At 40.5% G+C, this 17,913-nt stretch overlaps 1 protein-coding gene and 1 long non-coding RNA gene across 3 annotated transcripts; one reads left to right on the top strand and one right to left on the bottom strand.

The window, feature by feature from the left end:
• The first annotated feature begins 747 nt into the window (after positions 1 to 747).
• On the top strand, positions 748 to 15,065 carry LOC131128403 (uncharacterized). 2 transcript variants are annotated; one of them, XR_009129637.1, is made up of 4 exons: positions 748 to 1,011; positions 2,290 to 2,376; positions 3,094 to 3,179; positions 14,981 to 15,065. It is a non-coding gene; the product is annotated as an uncharacterized LOC131128403 (long non-coding RNA). The 2 variants fall into 2 exon arrangements; XR_009129636.1 differs by lacking the exon at positions 2,290 to 2,376.
• On the bottom strand, positions 10,524 to 17,233 carry arrdc3a (arrestin domain containing 3a). The gene is made up of 8 exons (XM_058071207.1): positions 16,712 to 17,233; positions 15,004 to 15,085; positions 14,754 to 14,901; positions 14,504 to 14,606; positions 14,162 to 14,418; positions 13,349 to 13,505; positions 13,127 to 13,269; positions 10,524 to 12,815 (listed from the first exon to the last, which is right to left on the bottom strand). Exons 1-8 carry the CDS (start codon positions 16,989 to 16,991, stop codon positions 12,747 to 12,749), a joined length of 1,239 nt encoding a protein of 412 aa, XP_057927190.1. The 5' UTR covers positions 16,992 to 17,233; the 3' UTR covers positions 10,524 to 12,746.
• Positions 17,234 to 17,913: the final 680 nt, after the last annotated feature.

Here is a 17,913-nt window from a genome sequence, read left to right as displayed (position 1 = left end):
GACGTTGTAATAAATGCCTGCAGACAACTTGTAAGATGCAGCATGTGCAATGTTGTTGTGTTTTTATTACAGTTACACAATTAGTTTTATCTCAATCCGTCAGATTTTTGATAAGGACGCACATGTTCATGAAATATGTTTATAAAGACAGCTAATCAATTAAGGCCTTAATCATCTTCAGATAATTACACTTAATCCTATATCTATTGTTTAAAAAAAGGTTCAGGGTGTAGTCAGCTGGGATAGGCTCCAGCCTAGTGAAGACAAGTGGCTTAGAAAATGGAGGCGTGAATGAATAAATGGCAGATGGTGCAGGTGTACCTCATTTTGTGGCCTGTGAATGCATGTTGGTATCCTGGTGTCTGTAACACAGATGGGGGTGAGTGAAATAGGATGATCATCTATTCTTACCATGATAATGCATGTAAGAAAATAAGCCTCGCAGTCAAAGCTTTTTTATGGGATGGGCCATAAAAAAAATGCAAAAAAAGGCAACTGAAGGTTAATTGAGGTGATCCCACCATGTTTTAATTTGAAACAACAGCGTCATTCCAAGAGCGCGATCTCTGTATCTTATGTACGAGTATTCAACGAGTCGTTCAAAACTCACAAGTGTTTCACTGAATCGGGACTCACAGGTTAACTCGTTTACTTCCGCCTTCTACCGCAAACTACATAAAAGAAGGAAATCGGTCAACTTGTCAGAGCGTGACTACATGCAGGACAAATCGGGGGCGGTGACGGAACTTTGTGCCCATGCCCTTTGTGATGGGTTTTGAATGAATTGAGTACCCGATTCACACAGATTTCTGTGCATACGCTCAGTTACAAGTGATTGGAGTGAATCGAGTACCCCATTCATAACCTGTTCCACATTTCTGCACATGCGCTCTGTGAGGGGTGACTCAATTGAATCAAGTACCCGATTTACTTCAGTGAGTGACTCATAAGAACAGTCAAAGGAATCCTGTTTCCCATCACTACTTCCTGGTTCATGGAGGATGAGACAAGGTAAGAGTTTAGTAGCATTAGTAGTAACAGAAGCATTTTTGATTCTGGACCAGGGAAACACTTAGGTCAAGACTTTAATGGTAAAAAACGAGAATAATTCATCAGGCAATAGTGAAAAATGTGTGGAGCCAATTATTTGTGTTTGTTTTGATAGCTAGTAGGCTACTTCCTGTTTCATTTACATTGAATAGTGATAGCTTACAATTTTTTTTATTCAGGACTGGTTCCATTATGAGCTGAACTTAGATAAGACAAAGTTAATCCTTCAAACAAAAATGAAAAGAACACTGTTGTACTGTATCTGTGTTTGTCCATTTGTTGTTAGCTAACAGGTTTATGGTACCTGGTTCATAGGGGAAAACCTAACAAACTGGGCCGTACCATTTTTTATTGTGGCTGGATTGCAAATGACACATTAGTTTAAAAAATGTACACTGCTTTATTTATGTTTTGTTTATTTATGTTAGTTTGCAGGCTACTTCCTGCTCTACAGATGACGTAAGACTACAGGACGGTGCCATTATTGCTTCTGAGATGAATGCGCCATTGTGCGCCATTGTGACTCCAATCATAAAATAAAAAACACACTTGATATACTGTAGCTAGCAGGCTATTTCCAGGTTCATGGAGGATGATGTAAGACCATGGGACCAAACCATTGTTAACTGTAGACTTTTAAAACAGAGTTTCAAAAAATTATATAAAATCATCCACATCCACATGCCACCTGCATTTCTATCCAGGTGTGTACTTCTTCCTTATACAGTATACCTCCTTCCAGATATACTGTTGTCATTTTTGTGCAATCCTGCGAAAGAACAAACCATCCAACAAAACTTGTCTGTGCTTTGGGGGGGCAGTTAGTGCCAGAATTTTCAGAGCATGATGAACATTCCCTCCGTTTTATTTGACGCTGCTGACAGAGTGAATGGATGACATGACCTTTTGCCTGTAGTGCATCCACTCACTCCAAAGGGCAGGAGGATGAAAGCAGAGAATTGTAAAAGTCTGCAGGCAGGACCAAATACATTAAAAGATCTGGCTTTTCCTGTTAAAGCAACAGTAAGGAATAATTGTTTCCAATATCACATCTTGAACTGTGTATTATGTTAGCAGTGACACAGCAATAGGGTTGCCCTGGCTGGTCTGCCAATATTTTACGACACTATAGGTTCTCCAAAAAATTAGCTGTTAAATGATTACATGTTGTTGCTTTAATGGCTTCTGGGTGAAACATGTTGTCCTCTCTGACGTATCATCATCAACTCTGGGATGAAGTATGAATCAGCAAAGTGAAAGGCAGCGGTCTCAAGCTAAGCAAACAGCCTTCTGGGGGAGGTTGGCATCACCCCTATACATACTCTAGTAAGTCCCCTATGCGCTAATATGTGTGTTTTATGTGTGCTCAAGCAAATCCGGGGATGTTCTAGCTTTTCAGTGCATGTGCATATGCACCATGCTATATGTGAGCAAGCCTTCAATGCATACCATGCATGCATGACTGCAGACGTTGTGTACATCATGCACCCAAGTGTTGGAAAGTTGATGCTGTGAACGCTTCTCGTTGATATTTTTAACCCCTGCTGCAGCCTGAAATAGTTTGTGTTGGTGCAGATAACCTTTGGACCAGCAGAGACTAGAACAACTTTTTAAATTGTTGAGCTTTGACCACCGTGCCCTTGAGCAAGGCACTAGACTTCTCTTCATCATGTATGCACAGTGTCTCGGCAGGAGGATGTATTGTACATAAGCGGATTCTGCAGTATACCGGCCCAAATCATGTGTTTTTATATAATTTTAGGGGTCATATCAAATGCAAGTATCTCCCTGTACAAATAATTGCTATAATGTTCTATAATGAGTTTTTTGACATTCTTGTAATTGGCACTGCTTGTTCTCATGAGAGTGTATTAGTTTATGGCCCACACAAATTAATGCAGTCATATGTAGCGTTCTAGTGACAAAATATAATTTTCACAGATTTGCCATGTTTGTAGAGTGTGCTTCATACAAGCGACATATTGTAGTACTTTTCCTGGAATATCCTAGCAAATCATTTTCCATGCCGCTTATCCTCACTAGGGCTGCGGGGCTATGCTGCAGCCGAATCCAGCTAAGTTTGCGGGGGAGGCAGGGAACGCCCTGGACGGGTTGCCAGCCAATCACAGGTAAATTATTACCTTTTCTGCCAATTTCTTACTAAATTCATATATTTCTGTACGATTCTGTTGTTATGATTCTTACCTTTTCTAATGCTATTCCATTAAGTTAATGTCTTGTTGTATAGTTTCCTGCTAAATGTCAACTTTTCCAACAATATTCTATGAAATAATGTGTTTGTATGATACACTACTACATTTTGGTAAAAAAAAATCCTACTAAATTCTTATAATATTCCACAATTGCCTCTTACCTTTTGTATGATTCCCTACTAAATGTGTTACGTTTTATATGATTCTCTTCCCAGTGCTTAACATTTGCTACAATGTTGTACTATTCATCCATCCTTCCATTTTCTATGCCACTTATCCTCACAAGGGTCGCGGGGTATGCTGAAGTCTATTGCAGCTAACTTCAGGTGTGACTGGACTGGTCGACAATATTGTACCAAACTCTTCTTTTCTTTGGACAAATTCCCACAAATATTTTGGGTTTTTCTACAATAGCCATCTCAATATGTAACTTTTTTCCATAAATACTGACATACTGACACTAAAAATGATTCCTTTCAAAATTTTCAACTTGTTGAGCATTTCCTACTAAATTATTATGTCTTTCATGTTTCATTGATGCACTGCATCAGCGCAAACAGCTGTGACTCATAATATGCTCTAAAAAAACACATCTACAAGATGATACCCAATTGCTCACATGCAATACTCACTATATTGCAGCCCTTTGGAGGGAATTGAATCTAAAAGCCAATCAAATGAAACTGAACTGGAGCAGACAGGAGTGGGTCAGTCCAGTTTCAATAAACTGTCACTGGACCCAACAATTGACACAACAAAGACAGTTGCTAGGCAACAATTTGGACAACAGAGTTGCGTGCATTCGTGTGCTTAGTATTGAGTGTGTGTGTGTGTGTACCAGGCAGCACAGTGTTTATAGCCACCTGGTCATCTCTTTGCTTTCAACATAGCAGACAGCAGCCTTGTAGAAGGGGCAGGGTAGGTGGGGGGTCTAGGCAGCCCAGGGAGCAAAGGTGGATGAGTGGAAATGTCCGCTGTTCCAATCCAATTTAGCCGGGTGGAAAATTGGGGAACATGAGAAGTGACAGCATGAGCTTATCTTGCAACACATTTGAGGACAAGTTATTTTGTCGTCAAGGAAGAGGACTCAAACTAATGTTGTGCCACGGTACCACTTAAGCCCCAATTAAAACAAGTAGAAAGGTTTTCGACATATTTATACTGTATGCTGGTTACTGGAAGCTTATCAGGTATGATGCACAGCTTAGGATAAAAAAAGATAAGTAAGCATGGATGCATAATAATGCAGAGAGGACTCCACAATGAATGCAATTGATGTGAAGCAAATAACAGACGAACGCCTGAAGCGTGTCACATTTTATATGGTGTGCAAGGTCATCATGTTATTTTGGAAGTGGCCTATTACATGTAGGGTGTTGATGAGTGGCCCACTTCAACCATCTAAACGCATTGGCCTCATATAAAGAACATCCCCACATAATAACACAATTATTCCTTTATGTACTGTGTGTAGACAGGGAGGTTTACTGTAGTGTAGTTAAAAAGAGACAGCAAAAGTGAAAGACTGCAGGCTAAGAAGAAAGCATAAATATACTTGACACATCAGTTAACAGTAGTTCTTCAATGCTTGTTTGCACCTACTGAGGTCTTACCATTTTGTACTATATCCATATTAATTCATTTTTATTCCTACAATTTCTTAACCTTTTTTTTTACAATTTTTATGATGTTCCATACTTTTTGTACAATAGCCTTTGATGGGCAAAATTTCTAAAAAAAAAAGTGCAGTTCCCCTTTAACATTTCAAGATAATCCCGAGTGTAATGTGCATGGAAGGAATGTGCATGTATTCAGGCACAGACAGCTACATATGTGAGTGGTAGCAACAGTATTAAATGTGCATGCGTATATAAAAAATGCTGGCAGGGTTTAGCTGGAGATCGGCCTCTTGCAGACTGGATGTTTGGAAGTAGACGGGTTCGGTATCAGTACGGCATGACTGGAGAGCTCGGACACCAGACAGACCCACAATCCCATGTCCCTCCTCTTTGCACCTGTTGTTTTTCACGAGTGAAACCCATACGGGTGGGAGGTCAGAGCGTGGGGAAGGTCTGTGACTCAGGAGAATGTGACGGGTGAAGAGAAGGGGGAGATATGTCATGAGTCAGCCTGGGTTAAAAAAAACAAGTTAGTTGATGAGTAGTGAAACAGCACTCCTCTGGCATGTGAAGCCTTTTTAAACACAACGTAGAGTGACCAAGGACTTTTGGCTTTGAGGGAGGTTGCATAAAAGCTCATCGGGTTTCTCCCTTTATTGCACTACATCTTGTCATTAGCATCACATTTATTCTCAGCAACACTTTCCCGAAAAGATCTCCTTGTGCTGCAAAGAGATACTGACCGGACCCCACACCCCCTTTAGAGTGCAGCCAAATCTTCTGTGACATAACACCAATGAATTTGTCTCTCCATTCTGGCCCTCAGACTCCCTGAATAGAATGACAGTGCAACATTTGGAAGACATCAATGCGGTAAATGGTTTATTGCATGCCAATGCTATATGTGGTGTAGACGTGTCCGTATATAATGTGACTGTAATATTAGAAACATCTCTCTGTATGATACGGTGTAGCTCTACAACCACAATATTAAACACACTGTTAAATCTCTCAGTCCAAACTAAGCACTTTACGAACAAAAGTAATGGGACACAATCTTTTGGAGTGTGTATGGTGTGTCCATTCGTGACGTCAGATGTTACTGGCAAGTATGGTTATCGTTCATTCCAAAGGTTTTTGATGGCTTCCAGTTGAAGTTGTTCCACCACAAACTCAGCCAATCATGCTTCTGTGGACCCTGCTTTATTTGAGTAATGATGACTAATACGTATGTAGTGTCTCTAAGCCTTCTACATCGTCATAGTCTGTGCAGGGTATCTATGCTCTGTTCCTTGTATTGCTATACACAGAGTAAAACCTTATGTAGAGAATATGATATGACTTTTAGGATATAGTGAAAAGTGCATGGGGGGGGGTTAGAGGTCTGTTTCAATGGGTTGGATTTGACTTTTTTACCACAACTACAAATGTGTGTGCCTGTGTGTGTATGTGCATGCTTTAGAGTAGCATTCTGACCATGCCTGCACTTTGGCATGATAGCAATGAGAGCCTGAGCTATCAGGTGTCCCGCCATACTAAACTCAGGACCACCACACAACCAGGCTGCAAAGCCACATTGAGGATATTTTTAAAGCTCTTCAATTAGCAACAATGTATTCACTTCATGAAAAGACTTTGTGGCAGTCTTTCTTCTCTGAAAAGTTCATTTTTCCTGATGCACATATAGCAAAACAGACTAGAGATTAGAAGTTTAGATTAGAATCACCAAGAGTTAGAGTGTCCTAAAAGTGAATAATAGATCCATGTGCATCCATCCATCCATTTTCTATGTTGTCCTTGCTAGGGTCACAGGATCCAAGTGCATATTAAAATAAAATAAATGCATTTATAAAAACAACAGAACAGTGTACATTGGCGCATGTAAAGTGCTGAAGAGATGAAAATTAAATTGTAATACAGTGGTGCCCTGGTTAACGTCATTGATCTGTTCCAGAAGGTCCGACTCAAAGTCCGGTCTCTAACCAAAGCTAATTTACCCATGAAAAATAAAATAAATCCAATTATTCCAAGTCCAAACACTGACAAATATTAATTATTTTGTGCATTGTGGATCTCTGCACAACTTTTTCCAAATTTCAGCAAAGTTTGGTTGTTAACTGAAAAAAGCGCTAACATGAGTGCATGTATCTATATGTATCTATATGTGCCCTGTGATTGGCTGACTAGTTCAACCCTGCCTCTTGCCCAAGCTGGGATAGGCTCCAGCATACCACCGAACTAGTGAGGATAAGCAGCATAGAAAATGATGGATTGTTAAAATGTTCCTGTTTTTTTGTGTCACCCTGTAATTTAAACTATAATTTACCAAAATACTGTGTGTAGGTGGTAGAGTGGCTAGCACGCAGGCCTCACAGCTAGGAGACCCGAGTTCAATTCCACCCTCGGCCATCTCTGTGTGGAGTTTGCATGTTCTCCCCGTGCATGCGTGGGTTATTTCCGGGTACTCCGGTTTCCTCCCACATTCCAAAAACATGCTAGGTTAATTGGCGACTCCAAATTGTCCATAGGTATGAATGTGAGTGTGAATGGTTGTTTGTCTATATGTGCCCTGTGATTGGCTAGTGACCAGTCCAGGGTGTACCCAACCTGAAGACAGCTGGGATAGGCTCCAGCACCCTTGTGAGGTTAAGCGGTAGAAAATGAATGAATGAATATGTGTAGATTAAAGCGGATGAGCACATTCAATGTGCTCTGGATGTGTTGAAAATCTAATTTAAAAAGAAGAATATGTTCTAAAAGGTGCAGATTCATTTAAACAACACTATTATAATGCTGCAAAACATAAAAGACAATTTTAACAATGTGCAACAGCTGCTGTTGCATGCATGTATCAAGATTGATAATAATTTAAAAAGTGTTAATATAATAAATTATAATAAATAAAGTGTTTTGAGACTGAAATGCAAATGTGTCCGCAAGTGTTAACAGACTGTAGACACAAATAGGATAGAAGTCATTGCAGTGTATTTTAAAAAGTCTTTCGTGCTATTTAAAGTGCTTTTGTCTTGGCTGCCCAAGGCAGCTTAGTGAGGGTAAACAACTTGTGCCTCTTGGCAAGGTCGAAAAACAGCATAACTTCTCGCAGCCGCCTCACCCTCCTCTTTGTGCACATTTGCTTATAATTGGAAGCAAGCAGCTGCTGAGACAGATCAGAAAGAAAAGCCTTTGCAAAAAAAGAAAAACTCTAGCAACGCCTCTTCTCTTTCCATCTGTAGCTCCTCTTTGCTTTGTGTCCATGGAAGAAAAGTGTTGTTGTTATATACAGCTGAAGCTGCTCTCTGTGTGTCTGTGTGCGTGTCTTCAGTAAGCGATGATGGACGGGTTCATTACAGGTGACTCCCCTCAGGATGTGGACATGGAAAATATTGTATAAGTCACTGAATGTAAAAAAAAAAAAGTCTAGAAATGCACGGTTGCAAGCTTCCATAGTGTATCCAACTGGACATCCAACAGTTGTTTTTGCAACATTCAGTACAATGAAGGCCTGCCCAATATAAATATAAATACTTATATAGCTACATTGGAGTAAAAAAAGAAAAAGTTCCCCACTGAGGGACGAATAAAGGCATAGCTTATCTTATGTAATTATCGTTTGACATTGACAAAAAAACTGAAGATGTGATTCTTAATGTGACTGTCCCCAAAGACATGATGTGGCAGCGGGATCGACCACCACCATCTTCCTGTTTTTCTATGACGATGAATTCTTTCTTGAATTTAATAGTGTTTCTCACCTCAGCAACTCGAAATGGAGCCACAGAAAGTTGCAATTGCCAGAATTTTGACAAAGAAGGTTATTGAATTCAAGAAATAAGTCATGGGAAAACAGGAAGGTGGTGGTGGTGGTGATGTTTGATCTTGCTGCCACATGGTGCCTTTGGGAACAGTCAACAAAGTCAGTCAGTCAGTGCAGGTTAAAAGTAGTGTTAAATGTTCATTTAGCCCTTTCATTCATAATTTATATGCATTTAGAATTATTTTATGCATGTGAAACTGTAATTAGAACACTATAATAATGTGTTGTAGATTTTTTACAAGAAAATGTACAGAATCTATGACTAATTTTAAGCTTCATTCTAATTGTACCTGACATGTGATGACAAAACCAAAAGTCCACCACTGCATAGTACAATCACTATAGTATCCCTCTCTAAAATGATCATTATATGTATACATAAAGATGGGATTTCTGTAATATATTCAAGTGAATAAGTCACCATCATTACCTGTGTCTGGAATGCATGTATACAAAAGTGTACAAAAACAAACACTCACATTTGCAAATTTCTACTAACTTACAAATTGAAGGTGTAAAAGTGGCTCTGTGTGTGTGTATTATGTCACAATGGTGATCCAGTACAGTGCAATGGCTTGTGGGTAGTGGGATTATCCAGTGTGAGGAAACAGCTGAGGCCTGTATAGCGTCAGCACTTTCGAGCAACGCTGTGACCACGCCCACTTTACAAAGATACATGCTCCATGTTCCCAATAATCCCCTCCTCTTTTTCGTTAATGCAGCAGGGGTCACACACCCCACAAAAAGTCCCCCCCTACCGAAAAGTCAAAGGGCGCAGTGCACACAGAGCTGACAAAACTGCTGAGTCAGCACTGAAACTGATGAGTTGAAACGCCTTTTTAAAATGTTTTTCTGTCACATACCATAGCACACAGGAATCAAACTTCCAGGTTGCGTTACGCAACAGCAAATACTTTCATTCTTCTCAGATCAGAGATCTTATTGCAGTAAGATCAGAGAGCTTACTGCTTATTCTGCATGGTGTGGACATGTTGCACTGCATTCCCTCGGGAATGATCGAACATATTAGCAGGATCAATTGGTGTAAAAAGCCGATTGACGTGGCTGAAATTGATTCCTGTCTTATGAAACACTCTTGATTGTGCGTCATGTTGTGCAACTACAGGCCTGTTCAACAAACATGGGGACACCACATAAATTCATTGTAATTTTGAGTGCAACTGTACTGTAAATGAACTCACATTTATTGTCAGTGAAATTACAGAGAAGCTCCTTGCATTAAAATACTATTGTTTTCTCTTTCTTACCTTATGGTAACCTTCGAACTTTAACTGAAAAGACAAATGCAAACACAATTAAATGTATCTAAACTAAATGCAAATGTGAGGTGAATATGGCTGGCATGTGTGTAATTTGTTTTTCAAAAGACTGATCATACTTTTACTGTACAGATAGTACTTCAGACGGCCTCTAGGGGCGCTGTCCTACTAGTATTAGAAAGAATGCAGTTCTGTAGCAAGTCAACCTGTTTGATTTCATTCTAATGAGGCCCTGACCTAAATAAAACAAATTTGCATGAGAGTAAAGTATATTTGTTTTAATGCTATTGTTGTTTATGAATTACAGAATTAATTTAAGTCAGCTGTACATAAACCTTACATACATACATACACTTGTTAAGCCCTGTATATAATACAAATGTACTATAGAATATCTAATACGATTAAAATATATTGTAACAAAAATCATAATGTTTTATTTCATAATTAATTTTCTGACAAATGTGACATCAAAACTAAGTCATTGGTTGGGTAATACAATGTTTTCGTCAATTGAAGCAACAACAAAAAAGTCAACAGTGAATGGTCATTGAGAACAAAATGTTTATTCAAATCAAAAAAAAGGAATAACTAGACAAAAGATGAAATCATTCTGAACATAGCATATTCATAGAATATCTATACATCGCCGTGATTAATGGAAGGAAACAAACAAACACGGAAATGGAGAATGAAGAAAATTCAGCAAGTGATATTGCACATTGTTTTCTAAAATGATCTTTTCTAAAATGTTTCAGGCGTCATTGCCATAAGTCTTCCTCTGAACATTTCAGTTCCTGCTTTTTCTTAGCTTGTTTTTGTTGGACTTACTCCAGCCAATGGACTCGTGGAATCGCCCAACCTGAAGCAAATATGTCAGCTTATTCATCATCATGAAGCAACAGAGCATTAAAACAAATACAAGACATTAAGAGAAAAAAAGATGTCGGAAAAAGGCAGTTAGTCCTCTGTGTTAATGACGTAAATATTCCTCAGAGGAGGGCTGATCAACAGCCTGCTTATTAAACTGAGAGGCAAACTACACCAATGCCCTGTTATAAGTGGAAAAGAAATAATATACTTTAAGAAAAACAATTACGATCTCTGGGGGACTTTTCCCTTTTTGTCCTTTTCTATGGAAAGATTCATACAGGTCAAAGAAAAGGGTTTAGAGGATGTAGAGGCAGAAAAAAAAGTCTTATCTGTGTCAAGGCCACAAAGATCAGATCACTTGAATGACCCGCAGTTTGTCACTTGTAGTCAGAAGCATCCTGCTTTAATTTTAGTTGCCCAGTGGATCTCCATACACACATCATGTAAACTAATCTTTCAAGATTAAATAATGCATTCATATCCTACACAACACTGCTTTGCTGAAATATAACATTAGTACCATTTTTTTTGTCAGACCTTCACCATCTGATGCTTTTTTTTCTTTCTTTAAATAAAAAAGTGCTACACATCCTATTTCCTGACAAACCCATTTTTACTGCAGCTGGTCTATTGTGTTGAATGAGTGAGAAAACCAATGTAGTACTCATGTCAACCTAACACTACTTGTTCTGACCAGTCTGCACAAAAAGCGGTTTGCTGGGTTTTTTTAAGCATCCTGGCATCACTGGTCTGATAGAAATGTTTAGATGAGCAGAGCAGATGCAGCAGGACAATAGGGGAATGTGTCTACAGAAAAGCTGCCTCGCTCATCTGCAGGTCTTTTCTTAGTTTGGTAAGTTTGAAACAGATGGGAAATCTTTGTTGTTTTTAAACAGTGCAATTATTTCCACTATTTCTTACACTGTTTACCACATGGAACAGTGCTTTTTGGGAAGTAAGAGATTAGGAAAACAGGGGCTGCAGGCACCAGTAGTGAGGAAAAATCCTCTGTAGTCTAGTCTAGTAGCAAAAGGTGGCCTGCAAAAACCCCTGCTCCAAATCTAGAGCTGTCTCCACACACACACACACACACACAAAATAAATCTATGATTGGACAAAAAAAAAGAAGGGAAGTTATATTGGATCCAAACAGAGGAGGCAACATCATAAAAGAGCTTCTAGGTAGACAAAAGTGTGCTGCGGTCTTTTTTGATGTCGTCGTAAAAAAGTCCAGTCGTCGTAAGTCACTCAGGAAATGTCATAAGAAAAATAAACAGCATATAAGAAAAAAAAAATCAGTGCATCGTTTTTGTCTTTATCAGTCCTGCATCTCCTGCTCTCCAAAGTTCTGCCAAAAAGCACAGTCTGGAAAAACCAAGCCAAGTTAAACAGAGCCACTCGAGTCAAGTAAAGAACCAAAAATGTGCAAAACAAAAATCCCAAAATGAGGCAGGAGGACGTAGTCTTTGCTCTGTTTGATGGTGCTCTCAGCGAGGAGGACCACGGCGTCAAAGATCTTGGGAGGTTTCGATGCAGTCTGGACATGGTGGGTGGAGCCTTGTGTCCTTATATGTGCCACAGGTTCAAACTCTTCCTGGGATCTCACCATATAGAAGGAAACTGTCTTTAACACACCCCACCCTCAGGAAGGAAGCCATCCGCCAAACTAGCGACTTCCCCTCAGTGTCACCGAGGGAAGGCTTGGACAGACTTGTCCAATCCCAACTCAGCATTTATGAGCAAGTCTTTGTTGCTTGATTGGTTGGTTGTATCCTTCCACTTTCTCTTGTTGTCAACAACACCGTTTTGGAGAAGAATGAACAACGTCGAGTCATGTAGCGTGCATGTTTCTTTGGGTTCCCCGAGTCAGCAAGGGGAATTTTTAGGACCTCCCTCAGCGTGATGGACAGGAATCAGGTCTGTGGACTTCTGGACGGCCGGCTTGATCTGGATTAGGATCGATCTAGAGACAAGAAATAGGTGGATTTAGATTATTTCTGAAGAAGAAACATTTTAAATATGCCATATTTCCTCATATGGACTAAATCCTTCTGTCCAACTCCCTGCTCACGGTGTATTTGACAGCTTTTGCTATGCTTTCTCATAAAACGCCACTGTATGCTTCCGCTTTACAAATGTCATGTTCCTCTGGTAGTGGTGAGAGTGATTGTGTCCATTACGACACATAATTAATTGGGCCATTCAGTCTGTTAGAGCACTACTTGCGGAAAAAACAGTATGTTATTCCGTACAAATGCTTTGTCTAATGCTTACCTCTGAGTAGAGAGGAGGCGGCTGGAAGCGGAACTCATGGATGTAGGCAAACAAAGGCCCATCCAGATCCTCGCGGGCTGCTGGCACATCCAGACTGCTCTGCCTCTGCTCTTCTGTCACAATTTCTGCATAGCTCGGAGGAGCTACAAACGAAGAGCCATTTATTAGCATTCCTAAATAAGTTACACAAAATCTCATGGGAGCAATAGAGATGCGGCCTACCTTCAGGCCTCTCGGGCAGACCCATACCCAGCCAGCTCATGCTGCACTGGCTGCTCACACTGGAAGTGCGTGAGCCGAAAGGATGGAGGGGGATGGTTCCGATGACTAGTGGCAGGTTCAGGGAAAGGTTAATTGCCCCGGGTATGTCCACATACACCTAGACAGACACAAGGAGACCACATAAGACCTAATAGAACACCTTCAGGGATACAATCCAGCAATAGGACTCAGGGTCTGCAGGTCAGATGCTTATGCAAGGTATGTCGTATGGCTGTTTGCGGGGTAGTAATAAGCACCCTCGAGGCAGGTGTTGCCACAGATACGCTGAGATAATGCACTTAGCAGCATGTGGAGCTAACACCTGGTGCTAAGCTAGGGTTCAACCGGATTGGGCAACGCTCGCTCAAGTCAGCTGGCTCGTTCTCTGGCCAAACAAAATAAGGTAGGAAAAGTACAGTGGACTCACAATTCACAAAAAGAAGGTGTTTGACCTTTGTTTATGATTAGGTACTTTTAGAAATAAACAGAGCATTCCACCACAAATGCTTTAAATATGCGATTGATTAATACCTGTTTTGAGAAACACTATAAGAAAAAGCATTGTTTCCGAAGGTGAAAAATAAAATTGTGTATATAAACTGTATATTAGCAGCATGAAATAGTACATTTTGCTTGGGTTTATCAACGTTGATACGCTTAAATCCCAAAGAAACCACCATAACGCTGGTGGTGGTGGCGGCCACTGTTAATGGTATTAAAACTCCAACTAGTGTGATCGTCATAAATCTCATCTTCAGAGTATGATGTGCTTACCATGAGGGAATATTCTACTCTGATGATACTGCAGTCCAGAATGGAGGGTGACACGGGCGGAATCTTGAGCATTTTTCCACTCCAGGTCTCGGTCTTTCCCGAGGACAGGGACTCCCCTCTCAGGTTGGCCACCAGCTGCTTGACTTCCTTCATCTTCCCTTTGGCATAGAAAGTCTGTGTCTGGTAGATGGCGGCCTTTGGCACTACCATGCGAGAGGAGCAGTTCTCGATCTCTGCAAAGATCTGGATTGACTCTCCTGCAGAAAAAAATGATGCAATCAAGTTACTTAAGTTATGACTTGTATAATGATACAGTATAAAGACTGTCAGGTCCATTCTTACCTGGGGTGTATCCCTTCCTTTCAATTTTGGCACTTAGGGAAATTGGACCTGAGGTGCAGAACCAACAGCAAAGTGTCTTGTCCTTTGTGCCGGCCTGTGGTGACTGCAAACAAACAGATCCAAATTCAGATTACTGAATCCAAAAGTATTTGGATTGCTTCAGTAAACAAGCAACAAAAGTCCCCAAGGTTACACCACACTTTTACAAAATTGGGTCGTGAGCGAGTCACACTTATTTCATCATACTCACCAGCAGTAATGGAGTGTTGATGTCAATGTGCTCAAAGACTGTAAATTCCTTCTTGGTCTTGATGGGCAGGAGCCACGGCCTGTGGAGTTCTGCCTTGACCCAATAGCGTACGCTGCCATGCTTCCCTTCGAAAGAGGTAGCCAAAGGTCTGCATGGGACAAAAAGATGTCAAAAAATGTTAGACTTACACTGACGCAACTTATTAATGATGCCTTTTTTTTTGTTAGTCCTGCAGGGTCAAGACACTCACGTCTGTGGAAGCTCCAGGCTGAATGCATACTCGTGTCTTCCTGAATGGATAGTGGTGAGTCCTTCTTCTGAATTGTCATCGTCTGAAACAAAAGGCGGACACTATTCCAAACACATGTATACCATACCTGGATACATTATGAAGGCATCTGAAAAGCCATACCAAAAAAAACAGGGTGGGGGAGACAAAAGAGAGTAGAATTGATTTTACTAGAATATCTGCCTGTGAATAATAAATGTATTGAAAGATGAAGTAGACGTTGATAATTATGCTTCGACAGAGATTCTGCAGGCAAAAGCACTGCATGCAGTCCGCTTAGCAACAAGAGAAATCATAATGTGCAGCTTTAGTATCTGAAATGTGCAATAAATTATAATTTGCCTTTGACATCATAAGGAGGCAATGCATAGGCTGCTTCTGCCAGCTCAGCACTCCCTCCCACCTTCCCCTCTGCAAAGCAGAAGTGTGGTAAACAAGTGCAGAGCTGTCAGTCAGACGGCAGCAGCAGGAGGAGACCGGCCTAAACCGGTGTGAGCAGCTCCTACACAGCCCCCCACCCCCTTGCACACAGACTGATGCATTCATTACGCATTCACTGTGCGACACTGCAGCCTGCACGGCTCTGTTCTGTGCAACTACTACAGCATTTAAATCTCCACACTTGGTGCTACGATAGTCTATACTTGATGAGAACTGTATTATTTTACTGTGAATTGTTGATGAATTTAACCTCAATTCTGCAACAGCATCCCGCTTATGTACTCAAACAATGTACACATAGAATATGTAGAAAATGCATAATGTTGAGAAATACCAAAGAAAGTACTAATACATTGTAGCATTCCACAGCAATCTGACAGAATGTCGAGAAGTGCTATGATCTTCTGGCAATGCCATGACATCATTGCTTTTGTTGCCATGGTCTGCACTTTGTTTGCACTTGAAGTAATAGGTCTATTGAGCCAAATATGGGATTTTCTTGTTGACTCATCACTTTACAGCAGAATATTTGTGACTGAACTGCTTTTCCCAATACAACCAGTTCAGTGCTGTTATTTTATATTCACTTGTACAGGTTAAACTACAGAGGAAGACATGTGCAGCCTGCGGGAGTGACAAATACTAATTTGAGTGAAATTTTAATTTGAATAAATTTGATTAAAGTGACGTTTTGCCATTATATACACTGCAGTCGTCGCTCAATTAAACTTGTTTTCAGTCACTATCTGCATTAGTGATGTCATTGGCCACACATGAGCACTTCAGCCAATCAGGGCGTCGTGGGGGCGGGGTCTATGTCGTAAACACGCCTACTCGCAATCCAGTTTTCTGAACAGGATTGAACCGCTTTGAACAATGGGTGGAAACTTAAGAAAAGCCACAAAGAAATATATTTTAAAACATAAATGTGCAGCAAAATTACCCGATAAAGGAGAGGAAATATTGGTGCGTGTTCCAAGACCTTCACCTCGCCTCGAAAATGTATTTTATTGTTGTTTTTTCGCTTCAATGCGGTGACAAATCCAGCTAGGCTAAGAGTGTCATTCATTCTGTCACACCATCAGGTAACCATGGCTGTCACGCGGACCCAACCGTACCAAGATATTAACTATTAAAGTCCTTAAAACTGCATTAAAATTACGTTTTTAACATATCAGACTAGTAGCATCATCTCACCCAAACTTGAACCAAAAGAAGCCAGCCTTACCTCTTTCGTGTCCAATTAAAACGTCTTTATGGTTGAGATATTCCACTTCCTCGGTGTAGTTCTGCGTATAGGCGGTGTTGGAACCAGCGTTCCTCGACTCCGTCCAGCGAACTTTGGCAAAGCCCTTGGCGTGGATCTTAAGAGACTTGACTCGGATCTCGCCGGTGACTTCGACGACTACCCTCCCTGAGACGCAGTCCCCGCTGGAGAAGACGGGCACGTTGCTGTCATTAAGACAGTCGTAGCTCACCGTGAAGCTCTTCACCTTGCCGAGCACCATGATGGAAGCTGACGGAGGCTAAGTGTTTAAGAAAAGTGTTTCTCGGAAAAAACACACCATATATATAGTTCTTAAAAGTGTTGCCTCCCTGCTTTGCAAGAAGCAGTAGGCACGATCACTTGTGTGTGTGTATGCATGCGGTGCATTGAGATGCGTGAAGGCTGAATAACAGCAATGGATGCTGTTATCGTCCGCCTCTCAGCCGCTTGGTCTCTGCTCAAAGACAAGGAGAAGCTTGGCACAGCAGCTCACTTTAAGCGAGCCGAGATGTAGAAAAACAAGTTTGTGCGCATGCGCCGAGGCTGCCTCGCGCACTGCCCCCTCCTTCCGCCTTGAGCAGAGCAGATGACAAGTTTGCACAAACAGCTGAAGGATGACACAAAGGATACTGTTTTTCATGGTTGCGTTGTTATTTCTTTAAACATCTCACGCAATTCCCTCAGCTGTTTTGTACAGTAGGCTGTGTTCATTTAGTATGGTAAATGTACACAAAATAAGGACTGGTTGTTACATTATAGTATATACAAGTGCATCTCAATACATTAGAATATCAATTAGGAATTCAATTCAGATAGAGACCATGGCTCAGTTTTTGCATTTTTGTTTGACAATTACATAATATACTGAATTTGTTTTCCCTAGCAATACACCATAGTCAAAGAAAATATTACATAAAAAAATATTCAAATATTTCACTGTGTGTGTAAATGTACAGAATTTCACTGTTTGAACTGAACTACAGACATATTAAGTCTTACTACATTTTAATTTTATTGTATATTTGCCATCTTAGATTTCACTAAAAGTTTCTAAAATATACTTTTGAAAAGTACCATTCTGCATGTATTTATAATGGCTGCATGCTTACACTTCCCATTTGAGCACTTGTAAGAGGACCGAGACCCATCTCTCAAGGGGTCAC

This window comes from Doryrhamphus excisus, chromosome 4, assembly GCF_030265055.1.
Source record: "Doryrhamphus excisus isolate RoL2022-K1 chromosome 4, RoL_Dexc_1.0, whole genome shotgun sequence".
Taxonomy (NCBI): domain Eukaryota; kingdom Metazoa; phylum Chordata; class Actinopteri; order Syngnathiformes; family Syngnathidae; genus Doryrhamphus; species Doryrhamphus excisus.
Note: the sequence above shows the minus strand (reverse complement) of the source record. Positions and strands in the feature narration are given on the sequence as shown.

Coding starts and splice junctions, on each gene's coding strand:
- arrdc3a (XM_058071207.1), bottom strand. CDS start 16,991: ATGGTGCTCGGCAAGGTGAAGAGCTTCACGGTGAGCTACGACTGTCTT. Junction 14,902..15,003: donor AGCCTGGAGCTTCCACAGAC/GTGAGTGTCTTG, acceptor TGTCCCATGCAG/ACCTTTGGCTACCTCTTTCG. Junction 14,419..14,503: donor AAGGAAGGGATACACCCCAG/GTAAGAATGGAC, acceptor TTTTTTCTGCAG/GAGAGTCAATCCAGATCTTT.